General features: G+C 29.0%; 7 protein-coding genes and 1 pseudogene across 7 annotated transcripts; 5 read left to right on the forward strand and 3 right to left on the reverse strand.

The window, feature by feature from the left end:
* The first annotated feature begins 564 nt into the window (after positions 1-564).
* LOC149063202 (uncharacterized) lies at positions 565-1,200 on the forward strand. Its single transcript, XM_089215569.1, has one exon. It carries the CDS (start codon positions 565-567, stop codon positions 1,198-1,200), a length of 636 nt encoding a protein of 211 aa, XP_089071695.1.
* A 337-nt stretch (positions 1,201-1,537) lies between these two features.
* LOC149063203 (uncharacterized) lies at positions 1,538-2,290 on the forward strand. Its single transcript, XM_089216502.1, has one exon. It carries the CDS (start codon positions 1,538-1,540, stop codon positions 2,288-2,290), a length of 753 nt encoding a protein of 250 aa, XP_089072628.1.
* LOC149063204 (uncharacterized) lies at positions 2,232-3,237 on the forward strand. The gene has a single exon (XM_089216503.1). The coding sequence runs from the start codon at positions 2,312-2,314 to the stop codon at positions 3,056-3,058; it is 747 nt and encodes a 248-aa protein (XP_089072629.1). The 5' UTR covers positions 2,232-2,311; the 3' UTR covers positions 3,059-3,237.
* A 2,586-nt stretch (positions 3,238-5,823) lies between these two features.
* LOC149063205 (E3 SUMO-protein ligase ZBED1-like) lies at positions 5,824-8,577 on the forward strand (annotated as a pseudogene).
* A 2,774-nt stretch (positions 8,578-11,351) lies between these two features.
* Positions 11,352-12,357, reverse strand: LOC149063206 (uncharacterized). The gene has a single exon (XM_089216494.1). The coding sequence runs from the start codon at positions 12,275-12,277 to the stop codon at positions 11,531-11,533; it is 747 nt and encodes a 248-aa protein (XP_089072620.1). The 5' UTR covers positions 12,278-12,357; the 3' UTR covers positions 11,352-11,530.
* On the reverse strand, positions 12,299-13,051 carry LOC149063207 (uncharacterized). Its single transcript, XM_089216493.1, has one exon. It carries the CDS (start codon positions 13,049-13,051, stop codon positions 12,299-12,301), a length of 753 nt encoding a protein of 250 aa, XP_089072619.1.
* Positions 13,052-13,388: 337 nt separating this feature from the next.
* LOC149063208 (uncharacterized) lies at positions 13,389-14,024 on the reverse strand. The gene has a single exon (XM_089215570.1). It carries the CDS (start codon positions 14,022-14,024, stop codon positions 13,389-13,391), a length of 636 nt encoding a protein of 211 aa, XP_089071696.1.
* A 905-nt stretch (positions 14,025-14,929) lies between these two features.
* Positions 14,930-15,875, forward strand: LOC149063209 (uncharacterized). The gene has a single exon (XM_089215571.1). It carries the CDS (start codon positions 14,930-14,932, stop codon positions 15,872-15,874), a length of 945 nt encoding a protein of 314 aa, XP_089071697.1. The 3' UTR covers position 15,875.
* Positions 15,876-17,715: the final 1,840 nt, after the last annotated feature.

The following is a 17,715-nucleotide window of genomic DNA, read 5'->3' on the forward strand; positions in this document are numbered from 1 at the left end:
ATTCATATCATCTTGTTTCAGAATTATTAAAAAGTTTGAGTTATCTCTTACCAACTGTTTTGGTATTTTAGAATATGTTTGTGCTAAATAAAATACAGAACTAGCACCTGAATGTCTACAGATGCTAAAGTATTCTCTAATAACAGACTGTGAATCACATATTACATCATCAAAAATTATAATAGAATTTTTCTTGGTTAAGTTTGGTTTTATAACTTTATCTGCGTTTGTAAATATGAACAAATTAGCACCTTGTATATCATCCATTATTTTTTTTAACAAAACATATTTTTCTTGATTAGAGGTTTTAGAGTATAAATAGATATTTTCAAATCTTAACCCGTTTTCATGTGTGATTAGATTGTACATTATATTTGTTTTACCCGATCCACTAGGACCAACTAATATAGCACGTATAGTATCAGGTAATAACGAACCATGTCTTGATGGTTTTTTTGATATTTGTACATCTACGTTTATTATTTCTAATTTATCTTTCTGTTCAATTAAATTCATTTTCTTATAAATACTCGAAGATTTTTATTTTATATTCAGTTATTGATGATGCGTTCAACTCGAAAGTGTAAATCGAAAAAGACTGGTAAAGGTATTGTAAACTCTCTTATAAATAGTCTTCCGTTTGAATCCCATGTTCCAGGTTATCAGTTTTGTGGGCCAGGTACGAAATTGAAAAAGAGACTAGATCGCGGTGACAAAGGAATAAACCCATTGGACGCTGCTTGTCGTGATCACGATATTGTGTATGCAGCGAGTAAAAATTTAGACGATAGACATAAAGCTGATAAAGTGTTAGAAAATCGTGCCTGGGAAAGATTTAAAGCAAAAGACACTCCTAGAAAAGAGAAATTGGTAGCGTACGCGGTAACAAACGCGATGAAAGCTAAAAGAAAAATAGGAATGGGTTATAAAAAGAAACGTGCTACAAAAATAAAAAATCTCATGATAGCAGTAAAGAAAAAAAGAATGTCTAAGAAAAAAAATGGTAGCAAAAGACTGATTTTACCACCGAGACAAACAGGAGGTGTAATTCCCTTAATACCTATATTTGCGGGATTGTCAGCACTTGGTAGCTTAATGTGTGGAGGTGCTAGTGTGTATAATGCAATTCAAAATTCAAAAAGAAAAAAGGGTAGTGGTCTAAATTTAAACAAAAACAAGGTATGGAAAAAAAACTGTTAAATACGCTACCTGACAGACCACTTTCGTCAGAAGATATTATAAAATGTATAACTAAGTTGAAAATCAATCATTTCCGTGGAGTGTTTTCACGTGATAACTTACCTAAAAAACCGTATGTAAATGAATGTGGTATATTAAACTTGGACATATCTTCAGGCGTTTGGGTAGCGTTTCATAATAATAAAGATTAAGTCATATATTTTGATAGCTTTGGTGATTTACCTCCACCAATTGAATTACAACGTTATTTTAAAAAGTTTAAAATAGTTTATAACTATTCTAACTATCAAGACTTCAATACATTCAACTGTGGGCATTTATGTCTTGAATTTTTACAATGCATGAATCTATTACACTTACTTTAACTGGAAAATCGACTGAATTGACTGCAAATTATTTTCCATTTCTAAACGTTTACGAGGATTCAGAAATAGCTTTGTTATCTTTGCAAACGTTCAATTCATTTCCAAATATTATAAATCCAATTAATAACCGACTGAAAATAGAAGTAATTCCTTCAAAGAAACATAACATAAAATATTGCAGTTTTGAATTTAGTTTGAAAGATGGATGCTATGAAATAGAAGATATTAACAATTATATTGCAAAAGAGTTACTCCGAATTAATAAAGACTATGGAACACAGATAACATTCAGTGTACGTATTGATCCTGTTGATTTTAGAACGTATATAAAATGCAATGGACTACTTAGGTTCGATATTCCATATAGTATAGCACCTGTTTTTGGGTTTAAAAAGATACAATGTGGACCGTTTCATGAAGATCGTCGATCGGATAAAGCGGCCAATTTAAACACGATTAATTCTATAAAAGTATTGTGTAATATAGCACATGGGTCATTCAATAACCAACTTCAAAGTCATTCGATATATGAGTTTTTCCCGATTGGGAGAACAGGAACAAAGGTTGTTCAATCTCCGTCAAACCTTATATATTACAGATTAAACAAAACAGATATTAATTCAATAACTGTTAAGTTAGTTGACCAAAACAATAACCCAATTGACGATTTTAACGAGACATTGACAGTTGTTCTACATATTAAACGTCGCGGATCTCATTATTAAATTTATATCTTAGATTTTGTAATGTATGAGTCAGTTACTTTAAGTTTAACTGGGAATGCTACCATATTATCTGTAAATTATTTTCCGTCTATAAACCTTTACGAGGACTCAGAAATAGCTTTGTTATGTTTACAGTCATTTAATTCATTCCCAAATATTAATGAAAATAATAATACATTTTCTATAGAAATAGTTGACGATGAAAACAATAATGATATGATGCCTATGATGTGTCATATTAAATTGGAAGAGGGATGTTATGAAATTGAAGATATTAATCAACGAATTAAGAAGCAAATAGATGTCTATAATAGTGAAAACTTAACCAAATTAAGATTCGAAATTTCGGTTGATCCTAATGATTTCAGATCGTATATAAAATGTAATGGGATACTACACTTTGAGATTCCATATAGTATGGCACCTGTATTCGGTTTTGAAAAAAGACAATATAAATCAGAGTATGCAATTCATCGATCGGAAAAAGCAGTAAATTTAAACACAATTAATTCCATAAAAGTATTGTGTAATATAGCTCAAGGATCATTCAGCAACCATCTTCAAAGTCATTCGATTTACGAGTTTTTCCCGAGTGGAAGGACAGGATCTAAAGTAATTCAGTCACCGCTAAATTTAGTATATTACAAATTGAATAAAACAAATATTGATTCGATAACCGTTCAGCTAGTTGATCAAGATCATAATCCGATTGATAATTTTGGTGAGGCATTGACAATCGTGTTACATATTAAACGTTACGGATCTTGATATGGGATTAAAATTCAATATAAATCCGCTACTTCGGATCAGTTCAACTAGTCATAAGACTAAAGTGGTATCGGTAACATCAAATAAAGTAAAAAAATTGACGTTGAAAAATAAAAAAATTTTGCAAGCTCTAGGTTATCAATTAAAACAGAATGCCTGAAAGTGATATTTTAGATATAAGTTCACGGTACGAGACGGATTCTAAAATAACGAAAATTGAATATCATTCATATACACCGTACACAACATCGTTTAATAATAATGATGAAATACGGATATCAGTACAGCAAACAGATGTTTATCCGTATCTACATGAGAGCTTTATTTATTTAGAAGGAATAATATCTGATCCTGATAAAGTGGAACTGTGTATTAATGGTTATTCATACCTCTTTGAACAAATTCGATTAGAAATAAATGGAATAGAAGTAGATAGCACACGTGTTCTTGGAATCACAAGCTCGCTGAAAGGATTCTTATCTTGTACACCAGATAACTATAATTGTTACGAAAATTCTGGCTAGAATTTTAAAAATGGATCACAAATAACAAACGATAAAGGTGAATTCAGTGCTTGCATTCCATTGAAATATTGGTTAGGTCTGTTTGAAGATTATAAAAAAATATTAGTAAATTCAAGATTGGAATTAATATTAACTCGAAGTCATACTGATTTAAATGCGTTAAGCCTTAAAAGTGATGTAGTTGCTGCTTTAGGTAAAGTTGTATTAAATAAAATAGTCTGGAAGGTTCCGCATATTACTGTTGATGATGAAGAAAGGTTAAAGTTATTGAAACTTGTAGAAAAAGAAAAAAGTTTGTTTATTCCTTTTAGATCTTTCGAAACTTTTGAATATCCTGAACTCGGAACTACTAAAAAAGTAGTATGGAACTTGAAAACCGCTTCAAAATTAGAAAAACCACGATTTATTATAATTGGATTACAAAAAGGTCGTAAAAATACAATAACAAAAGATTGTAGTATATTCGACCATTGTAGTCTAACGAACGTAAAGTATTTCTAAACTCGATTGCATATTTTAAAAAAAAATTTTACCGTGGAAAAGCTGGCTGTGAACATACAAATATATACTACTGTGCTACATTGTATAATGTCATAATGATAAATACTAAATTATTTCTGTCAATGATTGGTGTTGTCACCAAATAATAATTAGTACTAAATTCAAGTTAGAATATTATTAATACCATTTTTAAATTTTACTTTTTAAGTCTGGGGTGATTGAAAAGTTTGTTTAAATTTTTTGAATACATGTTTTATCTTTACTCATATTTTGCATATTAACTGCAAAACGAACATTTAGATTAAACTGTATCATCATTTTGAAATAGGTTTTTCATAGTCCTAGGCTTATTAAAGTAAAATTGTTTAAAGGTTCATAATAATATCAGTATAATATGTGAGGAATTTTGTCGTGAACAGGGTTCAGGGCTAAACAGAACCTAAAATCATCAAATCAAACGCTTAAAAAAACATTTAAATAATCAAAATTAAGCAATCTAAAAAATTGGTTATTCTCTCCCTAGTTTTTGTTATTGGTTATCACTTGCATCTTATTAAAGTAGAAAATATACATTAAAAAATTTAAAACGTGGGGTGCTATAATATTTTATATTTTAAAAACATTAAATTGAGGGTATTTCACTATAATAATGATAGTTAAATCTAAAAAAACAAGAGGTGCTAAAGAACCTAAATATATACTACTAATGTGGAACCATACAGTAATACTCTATGTGTGGCACTAAGCTAATAAGAGATAGTATGTCGTCAAACAAATTTGTAGTGATAAGGTAGTATGTTGACAGTAAAATGAAATAAAAATCTAAAAAATCAGACGGTGCGGGTGCAAGTCAAAGAGTTAGTGGGTATTGAAATGCCTACTACTAGTAGCCGGGCTACTAGTCGATTTAAATAATTACACTACCGATACAAATTATTCATATTATTATTCTATGATTCAAATGGTTCAATCGATATTATTTATAGAAATATTTCTCCTACTAATTTTTACTTATCCTCCCAGAGAAAAATATTATCGATAATGATATTTTTTTTTTACACACAAACACATTTATAATTGTAGGTATATCTGTTGATATTTATTATTCAATACTTTTTTATTTATATGGTGTCTGTCGTCGAGGAACTTAATCGATTACAGCATTTTGTAAAATTATTCTATTGTTTATTTTTAATTGTAACTGTGGCTAATAAATTAAAACCTCATGAGATTTATGAACTGCTGGATGGTTACAATTCTGAGTTAGATACGTTAGACGACAGTGATGACGAACAAGTCCCAAATGAATTACATAAAATGAACGAGAGAGAGTGTTTAGCCGTGCAGGTAACATAGTTACTGATCAGAGGGCATCACTTACTGAAGATCATTGCTCTCAACTCATATATTTATCGATGATCAAAAAAACCGCTTCAAAATTAGAAAAACCACGATTTATTATAATTGGATTACAAAAAGGTCGTAAAAATACAATAACAAAAGATTGTAGTATATTCGACCATTGTAGTCTAACGAACGTTAAAGTATTTCTAAACTCGATTGCATATCCGTATGATAATTTGAATTTAGATTTTTCAAAAAATAATTTTACATTATTATATGATATGTATACATCATTTCAAGAATCGTACTATGAAAAAAGTATACGGAACCCTATATTGAGTCCATCTACTTTTCTATCAAACGCACCCATCATAGTTATTGATACTTCAAAACAGAATGATTCGGCAACAGCCTCAGCAGTGGATGTTCAATTGGAAATTGAAGCATCGGAATCCCTTACAGGTGTAACTGCTTATTGTTTATTAATTCATGATCGTATTGTAGAATATGTACCTTTTACTAGAGAAGTAAGAAAACTTGTGTAATTTGATTGAATAAAATAAAAAAGTTTATTAAATAATTTGTGTTCTTTACTTGAAATATAATTTTATAAAAATTAGCGATATTTGATTGAAAAAATTAAAAAAAAACGGAAAAAATAGTTGATACGGTAAATATTTTTGTGTAAGGGGCAAATAGGTGGACAATCTTGTGTAATCACCGTATTGTGTTACGCGGTAAATCAGTGTGCTCCAAGGGGGAATTTTCAAGGGGAAAGTAAGTATTTTGTTCCTGGATAGAAAGAATACAAGACAGCTTACAGCACACATTGTAATAAATAATACATATACATACAAATAAATTATTAAAATAATGAAAATGTATTTTATGTTATTAAAACTATATTAAAAGAGTAACAATACAGAATATAGATATCTGATAGGTATATAATAAAAAGAGCAAATATGTTCATTATATATTATTTAACATTTAAAATTATTTATTAGTAATTACTAATTACTAATTTGTATATTATGTTTATAAAGTTTGTTATTAAATAATATAATTATATTTATTTATTATGTTTACTATATCTATTACATTTCTAACACAGACATTTGTTTCATACTACCTATAAGCAGTTTATTTAAGCATGCTTAGCCTCACAGTTGTAATATTTTATAATACTAATATTTCTTTTCAGTTTGACCACTTCACAAGACACTGACATTTTAAATGCATCAACATTAACTTCATGTTCATCACATTCATTACCATTGGTAAATGTTTGTAATAAAGTTGGTAATTGTTCTACTACAACAGAGAAAACCAAACTACATACAAAACAGACTGTGATGACATCACTACTTTGACACCGTCCAACAAACTTAAGCTAGATAAAATTCTTGCATATTTTGTTGCTGTAGATATGATGCCCTATAATTTAGTCGAAAAAGAAGGTTTCAAGGCTTATACTCGTGCATTAAATCCAAGTTACCGTTTGCCTAGTAGAAGAGTACCCTTACCAACAAAAGAATTCCTGATCTTTATCAAGAAACAAATTTGATAGGTAGTACAAAATATAGTATCAACTACTATTTTTTTGTCATTAACCAAAGACTGCTGGACATCAGTTTCCAATAAGCCTTTTTTGGCATTGACTTGCCATTTTTTGGACAAACAATTTAATCTAGGTAAATAGTAAAGATTTCTTAGTTACAATTATTTAAAAATTTACTAATTGCTAATGCATTACTTTTATGTTACAGTTTCTATATGTTTGGGTTGTCAAGAGCTTTCTGAAAGTCATACGGGAGACAATCTAGCAAGTGCTATTCAGCTACAATTGTTAGAATACAATTGTGATGTTGATGCTAGCATTGGCACCATATCAACAGACTATGGTGCAAATGTACTGAAAGCTGTTGACAACTTGAAAATACCACATGTTCCTTGTTTTGGACACAGTTTTAACACAGCGGTCAAAAAAATATTTGAGTTGGATGAAGTTAAAGTTTCCATTACCAAAGTTAGGGCAATACAAAATATTTTCGCATACAGCTGGAAGGCAGTTAAGGAGATGGCTATAGAGCAACAGCGATATGGGCTAAAAACTGTGAAGTTTCCATCATACTCAAAGACTAGATGGTGGTCTTTATTGGACCTCATAGAAGTAGTTTTATCCCAAGAACTTCCTTTAGCTTCATTTTTAAGAACGTAAAACAAAGGAGTGTTTAAAGATAGAATGATCGATGAACACCAAGTCAAAATTCTCAAAACAGTAATTTCAACACTAGATCCAATTCGAAAAATTTCGGATAATTTAGCAGGCGAGTCTTATGTTACAGCATCAGCTATATTACCTGTTGTTAATATGATACTGAAAAAAATATTAGAAGTTGATGAACAAGTGCTTACCGAAGAAAATAGTGTTGGCTTAGTTTTGAAAAAAAAAATGCTAGAAACAATGATGACGGTTTTCACTAATCGTTATGGGAATAATGTTACATTAAAAATGTGTACTGCCTTGGATCCACGATTCAGATTGGATAGAATTGATATTGAACATACTTCAATTGATTTAGAATCATTCAAGGCAATTTTAAAAGAAGAATGTATAAGTACATGGCAGTATTCTGTATCCAAATTAGAATTGAGTTTAGAGTCTCCACCAAAAAAATCAAAATCAACTGGGCTCTCTGCAATTTTTGATACTAGTTATGATGTACCTACAATCGACAGAATCTGCTTATACGGTAAGGAAATTCTTTTATAATAATATAATTTATTTGTATGTATATGTATTATGTATTACAATGTGTGCAGTTTTGTATTGTTTCTATCCAGGAACTATCTATTGGCGATAAAGTAGAAAATGAGATAAATGGATATTTCAATCTACCGAAAGTTGACTATGAACAAAGTCCAGTTACATGGTGGCATCTAAATGGAACAATGTTTCCATTTTTGAAAGTAATGGCAAATAAATTAATGTGTATACAAGCCACTAGTGTAGCCTCAGAGAGAGTGTTTAGCCGTGCAGGTAACATAGTTACTGATCAGAGGGCATCACTTACTGAAGATCATTGCTCTCAACTCATATATTTATCGATGATCAAAAAATTTGTTCCAATTCCTTTTAATTTATAAAATATTATTATTGTTATTTATTTGTTTACACTCTAAAGACTAAAGGGAAAGTTTTAATTATTTTTATTTAATATTTAATATCATAAATATTTATTATTATATTACTATAAAGATACATTTTTATATTTTAATTTTTTATTACTATTATATATTTCTATGTATGAATTAAAAAGTCACAGTCAAGATGACTGAAAAAAACAGTCTTATTTATTATGATAAGCAGCTATTCCTGTACCTAACAATTATTCTCATAATATAGCCATAGTAGCAGAATGTACTTTATTGATATCCCTAGGGCCTAGCGCCTAGACCCTAAGTACTAAGCAAATTATTTTTTTAGATTTTTAATGGAAAAAAGAAGCTGTTTCATATAATATAAATAATAATAATAATTATACATTATTTAATTAGTTAATTATTTAATTAATTGTATATAATGGCTCATCGTTGGTTTCATTTTCAAAAAATGTTTCCGTCGCATCAAACTCCGAAAGAAGTGTTTCCAAAACTTCGTTCGGAAATTTCCCTAATAAATTGTATAAATTATAATTATAATATATTATGGCTATATAATAAGCTGAGTTGTATATTATTGTACCTTCTTCGTTCATTTTATGTAATTCATTTGGGACTTGTTCGTCATCACTGTCGTCTAACGTATCTAACTCAGAATTGTAACCATCCAGCAGTTCATAAATCTCATGAGGTTTTAATTTATTAGCCACAGTTACAATTAAAAATAAACAATAGAATAATTTTACAAAATGCTGTAATCGATTAAGTTCCTCGACGACAGACACCATATAAATAAAAAAGTATTGAATAATAAATATCAACAGATATACCTACAATTATAAATGTGTTTGTGTGTAAAAAAAAAATATCATTATCGATAATATTTTTCTCTGGGAGGATAAGTAAAAATTAGTAGGAGAAATATTTCTATAAATAATATCGATTGAACTATTTGAATCATAGAATAATAATATGAATAATTTGTATCGGTAGTGTAATTATTTAAATCGACTAGTAGCCCGGCTACTAGTAGTAGGCATTTCAATACCCACTAACTCTTTGACTTGCACCCGCACCGTCTGATTTTTTAGATTTTTATTTCATTTTACTGTCAACATACTACCTTATCACTACAAATTTGTTTGACGACATACTATCTCTTATTAGCTTAGTGCCACACATAGAGTATTACTGTATGGTTCCACATTAGTAGTATATATTTAGGTTCTTTAGCACCTCTTGTTTTTTTAGATTTAACTATCATTATTATAGTGAAATACCCTCAATTTAATGTTTTTAAAATATAAAATATTATAGCACCCCACGTTTTAAATTTTTTAATGTATATTTTCTACTTTAATAAGATGCAAGTGATAACCAATAACAAAAACTAGGGAGAGAATAACCAATTTTTTAGATTGCTTAATTTTGATTATTTAAATGTTTTTTTAAGCGTTTGATTTGATGATTTTAGGTTCTGTTTAGCCCTGAACCCTGTTCACGACAAAATTCCTCACATATTATACTGATATTATTATGAACCTTTAAACAATTTTACTTTAATAAGCCTAGGACTATGAAAAACCTATTTCAAAATGATGATACAGTTTAATCTAAATGTTCGTTTTGCAGTTAATATGCAAAATATGAGTAAAGATAAAACATGTATTCAAAAAATTTAAACAAACTTTTCAATCACCCCAGACTTAAAAAGTAAAATTTAAAAATGGTATTAATAATATTCTAACTTGAATTTAGTACTAATTATTATTTGGTGACAACACCAATCATTGACAGAAATAATTTAGTATTTATCATTATGACATTATACAATGTAGCACAGTAGTATATATTTGTATGTTCACAGCCAGCTTTTCCACGGTAAAATTTTTTTTTAAAATATGCAATCGAGTTTAGAAATACTTTACGTTCGTTAGACTACAATGGTCGAATATACTACAATCTTTTGTTATTGTATTTTTACGACCTTTTTGTAATCCAATTATAATAAATCGTGGTTTTTCTAATTTTGAAGCGGTTTTCAAGTTCCATACTACTTTTTTAGTAGTTCCGAGTTCAGGATATTCAAAAGTTTCGAAAGATCTAAAAGGAATAAACAAACTTTTTTCTTTTTCTACAAGTTTCAATAACTTTAACCTTTCTTCATCATCAACAGTAATATGCGGAACCTTCCAGACTATTTTATTTAATACAACTTTACCTAAAGCAGCAACTACATCACTTTTAAGGCTTAACGCATTTAAATCAGTATGACTTCGAGTTAATATTAATTCCAATCTTGAATTTACTAATATTTTTTTATAATCTTCAAACAGACCTAACCAATATTTCAATGGAATGCAAGCACTGAATTCACCTTTATCGTTTGTTATTTGTGATCCATTTTTAAAATTCCAGCCAGAATTTTCGTAACAATTATAGTTATCTGGTGTACAAGATAAGAATCCTTTCAGCGAGCTTGTGATTCCAAGAACACGTGTGCTATCTACTTCTATTCCATTTATTTCTAATCGAATTTGTTCAAAGAGGTATGAATAACCATTAATACACAGTTCCACTTTATCAGGATCAGATATTATTCCTTCTAAATAAATAAAGCTCTCATGTAGATACGGATAAACATCTGTTTGCTGTACTGATATCCGTATTTCATCATTATTATTAAACGATGTTGTGTACGGTGTATATGAATGATATTCAATTTTCGTTATTTTAGAATCCGTCTCGTACCGTGAACTTATATCTAAAATATCACTTTCAGGCATTCTGTTTTAATTGATAACCTAGAGCTTGCAAAATTTTTTTATTTTTCAACGTCAATTTTTTTACTTTATTTGATGTTACCGATACCACTTTAGTCTTATGACTAGTTGAACTGATCCGAAGTAGCGGATTTATATTGAATTTTAATCCCATATCAAGATCCGTAACGTTTAATATGTAACACGATTGTCAATGCCTCACCAAAATTATCAATCGGATTATGATCTTGATCAACTAGCTGAACGGTTATCGAATCAATATTTGTTTTATTCAATTTGTAATATACTAAATTTAGCGGTGACTGAATTACTTTAGATCCTGTCCTTCCACTCGGGAAAAACTCGTAAATCGAATGACTTTGAAGATGGTTGCTGAATGATCCTTGAGCTATATTACACAATACTTTTATGGAATTAATTGTGTTTAAATTTACTGCTTTTTCCGATCGATGAATTGCATACTCTGATTTATATTGTCTTTTTTCAAAACCGAATACAGGTGCCATACTATATGGAATCTCAAAGTGTAGTATCCCATTACATTTTATATACGATCTGAAATCATTAGGATCAACCGAAATTTCGAATCTTAATTTGGTTAAGTTTTCACTATTATAGACATCTATTTGCTTCTTAATTCGTTGATTAATATCTTCAATTTCATAACATCCCTCTTCCAATTTAATATGACACATCATAGGCATCATATCATTATTGTTTTCATCGTCAACTATTTCTATAGAAAATGTATTATTATTTTCATTAATATTTGGGAATGAATTAAATGACTGTAAACATAACAAAGCTATTTCTGAGTCCTCGTAAAGGTTTATAGACGGAAAATAATTTACAGATAATATGGTAGCATTCCCAGTTAAACTTAAAGTAACTGACTCATACATTACAAAATCTAAGATATAAATTTAATAATGAGATCCGCGACGTTTAATATGTAGAACAACTGTCAATGTCTCGTTAAAATCGTCAATTGGGTTATTGTTTTGGTCAACTAACTTAACAGTTATTGAATTAATATCTGTTTTGTTTAATCTGTAATATATAAGGTTTGACGGAGATTGAACAACCTTTGTTCCTGTTCTCCCAATCGGGAAAAACTCATATATCGAATGACTTTGAAGTTGGTTATTGAATGACCCATGTGCTATATTACACAATACTTTTATAGAATTAATCGTGTTTAAATTGGCCGCTTTATCCGATCGACGATCTTCATGAAACGGTCCACATTGTATCTTTTTAAACCCAAAAACAGGTGCTATACTATATGGAATATCGAACCTAAGTAGTCCATTGCATTTTATATACGTTCTAAAATCAACAGGATCAATACGTACACTGAATGTTATCTGTGTTCCATAGTCTTTATTAATTCGGAGTAACTCTTTTGCAATATAATTGTTAATATCTTCTATTTCATAGCATCCATCTTTCAAACTAAATTCAAAACTGCAATATTTTATGTTATGTTTCTTTGAAGGAATTACTTCTATTTTCAGTCGGTTATTAATTGGATTTATAATATTTGGAAATGAATTGAACGTTTGCAAAGATAACAAAGCTATTTCTGAATCCTCGTAAACGTTTAGAAATGGAAAATAATTTGCAGTCAATTCAGTCGATTTTCCAGTTAAAGTAAGTGTAATAGATTCATGCATTGTAAAAATTCAAGACATAAATGCCCACAGTTGAATGTATTGAAGTCTTGATAGTTAGAATAGTTATAAACTATTTTAAACTTTTTAAAATAACGTTGTAATTCAATTGGTGGAGGTAAATCACCAAAGCTATCAAAATATATGACTTAATCTTTATTATTATGAAACGCTACCCAAACGCCTGAAGATATGTCCAAGTTTAATATACCACATTCATTTACATACGGTTTTTTAGGTAAGTTATCACGTGAAAACACTCCACGGAAATGATTGATTTTCAACTTAGTTATACATTTTATAATATCTTCTGACGAAAGTGGTCTGTCAGGTAGCGTATTTAACAGTTTTTTTTCCATACCTTGTTTTTGTTTAAATTTAGACCACTACCCTTTTTTCTTTTTGAATTTTGAATTGCATTATACACACTAGCACCTCCACACATTAAGCTACCAAGTGCTGACAATCCCGCAAATATAGGTATTAAGGGAATTACACCTCCTGTTTGTCTCGGTGGTAAAATCAGTCTTTTGCTACCATTTTTTTTCTTAGACATTCTTTTTTTCTTTACTGCTATCATGAGATTTTTTATTTTTGTAGCACGTTTCTTTTTATAACCCATTCCTATTTTTCTTTTAGCTTTCATCGCGTTTGTTACCGCGTACGCTACCAATTTCTCTTTTCTAGGAGTGTCTTTTGCTTTAAATCTTTCCCAGGCACGATTTTCTAACACTTTATCAGCTTTATGTCTATCGTCTAAATTTTTACTCGCTGCATACACAATATCGTGATCACGACAAGCAGCGTCCAATGGGTTTATTCCTTTGTCACCGCGATCTAGTCTCTTTTTCAATTTCGTACCTGGCCCACAAAACTGATAACCTGGAACATGGGATTCAAACGGAAGACTATTTATAAGAGAGTTTACAATACCTTTACCAGTCTTTTTCGATTTACACTTTCGAGTTGAACGCATCATCAATAACTGAATATAAAATAAAAATCTTCGAGTATTTATAAGAAAATGAATTTAATTGAACAGAAAGATAAATTAGAAATAATAAACGTAGATGTACAAATATCAAAAAAACCATCAAGACATGGTTCGTTATTACCTGATACTATACGTGCTATATTAGTTGGTCCTAGTGGATCGGGTAAAACAAATATAATGTACAATCTAATCACACATGAAAACGGGTTAAGATTTGAAAATATCTATTTATACTCTAAAACCTCTAATCAAGAAAAATATGTTTTGTTAAAAAAAATAATGGATGATATACAAGGTGCTAATTTGTTCATATTTACAAACGCAGATAAAGTTATAAAACCAAACTTAACCAAGAAAAATTCTATTATAATTTTTGATGATGTAATATGTGATTCACAGTCTGTTATTAGAGAATACTTTAGCATCTGTAGACATTCAGGTGCTAGTTCTGTATTTTATTTAGCACAAACATATTCTAAAATACCAAAACAGTTGGTAAGAGATAACTCAAACTTTTTAATAATTCTGAAACAAGATGATATGAATTTACGTCATATATTCAATGATCATTCGTCGACAGATATGGATTTCTCAGAATTTCGGAAAATTTCTCATTTATGTTGGAATCAAAGTGATTATGGGTTTATGGTTATTGATAAAACTCGAGAAATGAATGAAGGAAGATATAGATGTGGTTTTCATACGTTTATTAAAATAAAATAATTATATATATTATATATATATATAATGTAACATTGTTATTATCTACATAGTCTTACCAGTGGTCATACGATACAGTAATATTGAGTTTATTATTTACTATGAACAAAGAAAAGGTTTTGCTGAAAAATTTAATAATATCAAAAAAAAATATTAAACAAAAAATAATGGAAATGAAACGTGGTATTATAGATTCAGATAACTATTTCCGTGAAGCATTTAAACCGATAACTGAACCACTCAGTACAAAAATAGAAAAAAATACATCGTGTAACTTACAACTAGCTGATTATAAAAATGCAGAAACCTCATACACTAGTGGTGAAAATGAAGATGATGAATTAAATTTGACATTTGTAAATTTTTTTGAACGTCCTAAATCACAACGTTATGATAAATCTTATGGTTTACATTATGATAGAACTAGTGATTCTTACAAAATAGGAGATTACTCTGTAACTTTTAGCCATGGTAACTTACAGCTGCTTAATAAATACTACCCATGGACATTAGGACTACAATCTTTATTATGTGAGAAAGAACCAAAAAATACAACTATACAAGATATGGAATCTTATTACGATATTTTGAAAACTTCTCGAGTTCATTTAAAAGCGGATGGGAAACCAAAAACCTCAAAGTTTCATAAATGGGCGACCGTTGTAAAACCTCTATACGAAAGAATTAAAAATGAAGAAAAACAGTTAAACGAAGAAATAGTTAAAATTAATAACTCTAGAGCTCCTCGGATAAGCTTTAAAGAATTAAACGAACATTTATCTAGTTCGAGTGCTAAACGTAGTAATGTTCATAATAATACAACCATAACAAATGAACCATTTGATTTTAACCCAACAGCAAACAGTTCTATGTCTGTAGATCCTCCAGTTGAAAAGATGTTTAATTTTACTGCATCACCACATGCTAAGAAAGGTTCTGGTTTATATAAAGATGTAATACCTCAAACACAGTTAGTTTATTATGATGATCCAAATGAATTAGTAACTAGATTAAATCTTTTAACATCATCACAAAGAGTTGGTAATACTGGCGTTAGTAATGAAATCATATCTATTTTAGAAGAATTACGTGAGAGGAATATTATAGTATAATGACAACCTTAGAGAATATAGCTAATGAGCTACATCGACCAGCGAGAAAAATATTTCCTAGACGTAGCGTAGTTACACGGTTTAAAGATGATCTCTGGCAAGCTGATTTAATAGACATGCAGTCACATTCTAGACAAAATAAAGGTTTTAAATTCATTTTAATCATAATTGATACATTTACCAAGTATGTATGGGTAGAAGCACTAAAAAATAAAACAGCGGAGGAATGTACAAAAGCTATGTTTAATATATTGAAAAAAGCTAATCCAAAATTGTTACAGACAGATAATGGTACAGAATTTTATAATAATCAATTTCAAGATTTAATGAAAAAATATAAAATTAAACATTATAGTTCATTCAGTGTCATTAAGTGTTCAATTTGTGAACGTGTAATACAAACTCTTAAAAATAAAATATATAAACATTTTACTGCAACAGGTACATGGAATTGGTATAATACAATATCAAAAATTATACAAAACTATAATAATACAAAACATAGAACAATTAAATGTACACCAAGTGAAGCTCGAATGGATGCAAACAAAATTAAACTTAACACACATACAAATATCAAAACATTATACAAACCAAAATTTAACATTAATGACAAAGTAAGAATATCTAAATATAAACATATATTTGATAAGGGATACACACCAAATTGGACGACAGAAATATTTACAATTTCAAAAATTTTACATACAAATCCAGTAACGTATCAATTAAAAGATGAATCGAACAATATAATCTTAGGTGGTTTTTATGAACAAGAAATTAAATTAACTGATTTTCCAAACACCTTTCTTGTTGAACGTGTTATAAAAAAAGTTGGGAATAAAATGTTTGTCAAGTGGTTAGGTTTTGATACAAGTTATAATTCATGGATAACGTTGTCAGATATATTAAAATAAAATTTTATATTATATTATTTTTTATCTTATTATTATATTTTACCTTTTTCTTTGATAACACTAAAAAAAAAATTTGTTTATTCACATGAAACGTTTAACAATTAAAACATTATATAATACTGATAGATAGCGCTTTTTGTTTATTTCGATTGCGGATATATAAAGTTTTTTAATTTATAGTGGCCATAAGCCAATGTATTAATCCCATCATCCATTATATAACGTTTATCATCGTTAGCACTAAGAACAAGCTTAGTCATAGTTTTCGAATGGACAATATGTTTATTCGATTGAATAAAATTCATTTTTCTATGAGTTTGTTTATCCTCAACAGTTACATGGTTTATAAATGCATTTAATATATCCATGTAATTTTCAAATTTCATGTGATTTTTAATTATATACTTTTTTACACCTTTTGCTTTTTTTTCCTCAACACTATGTACAGTTTTATACGCATATAATTTCGGTCTTAATGAGACAAATTCTCTTAGAATTATTCCTTTCATTTCATCCTTAAAATATCCGGGTTGATTTTTATGAGTCTCACTGAAACAATAATGGTCTTTAGGATAATTAGATATATCAAAATATGGTAGTAAACTATTTTTTAAATCATCGAAAAAATTTGTTGTTTGGATAGCGTATACCAACGAATCAGTATCTGAATACAAAGAACTAATTTTAGCACCATATTTTTTTTTCATTACATTATAATGAAAGTCATACATAAATGTTTTTGAAACATCTAAAATTGCGAATCCTACATAAATTGCCTTGTCAAATTTAATGATTTCCTTACGCTGATGAATAGCCATAAGATTCTCAGTGTATATAGTTCTGTCTTTAAAATTAGTTTTAACCATTAATTTCCTAGCTTTTTTTGCTGATGAAACAAGTTTTATAGAAGTTCTTGCGCGAACA

Source organism: Diuraphis noxia, unplaced genomic scaffold (genome assembly GCF_037042655.1).
Source record: "Diuraphis noxia isolate RWA-SAM2 unplaced genomic scaffold, SU_Dnox_SAM2 contig0001, whole genome shotgun sequence".
In the NCBI taxonomy this organism is placed as follows: domain Eukaryota; kingdom Metazoa; phylum Arthropoda; class Insecta; order Hemiptera; family Aphididae; genus Diuraphis; species Diuraphis noxia.

What these genes read in the sequence shown, in the direction of transcription:
- LOC149063202 (XM_089215569.1), top strand. Translation starts at nt 565, where the DNA reads ATGCGTTCAACTCGAAAGTGTAAATCGAAAAAGACTGGTAAAGGTATT.
- LOC149063203 (XM_089216502.1), top strand. Translation starts at nt 1,538, where the DNA reads ATGCATGAATCTATTACACTTACTTTAACTGGAAAATCGACTGAATTG.
- LOC149063204 (XM_089216503.1), top strand. Translation starts at nt 2,312, where the DNA reads ATGTATGAGTCAGTTACTTTAAGTTTAACTGGGAATGCTACCATATTA.
- LOC149063206 (XM_089216494.1), bottom strand. Translation starts at nt 12,277, where the DNA reads ATGTATGAGTCAGTTACTTTAAGTTTAACTGGGAATGCTACCATATTA.
- LOC149063207 (XM_089216493.1), bottom strand. Translation starts at nt 13,051, where the DNA reads ATGCATGAATCTATTACACTTACTTTAACTGGAAAATCGACTGAATTG.
- LOC149063208 (XM_089215570.1), bottom strand. Translation starts at nt 14,024, where the DNA reads ATGCGTTCAACTCGAAAGTGTAAATCGAAAAAGACTGGTAAAGGTATT.
- LOC149063209 (XM_089215571.1), top strand. Translation starts at nt 14,930, where the DNA reads ATGGAAATGAAACGTGGTATTATAGATTCAGATAACTATTTCCGTGAA.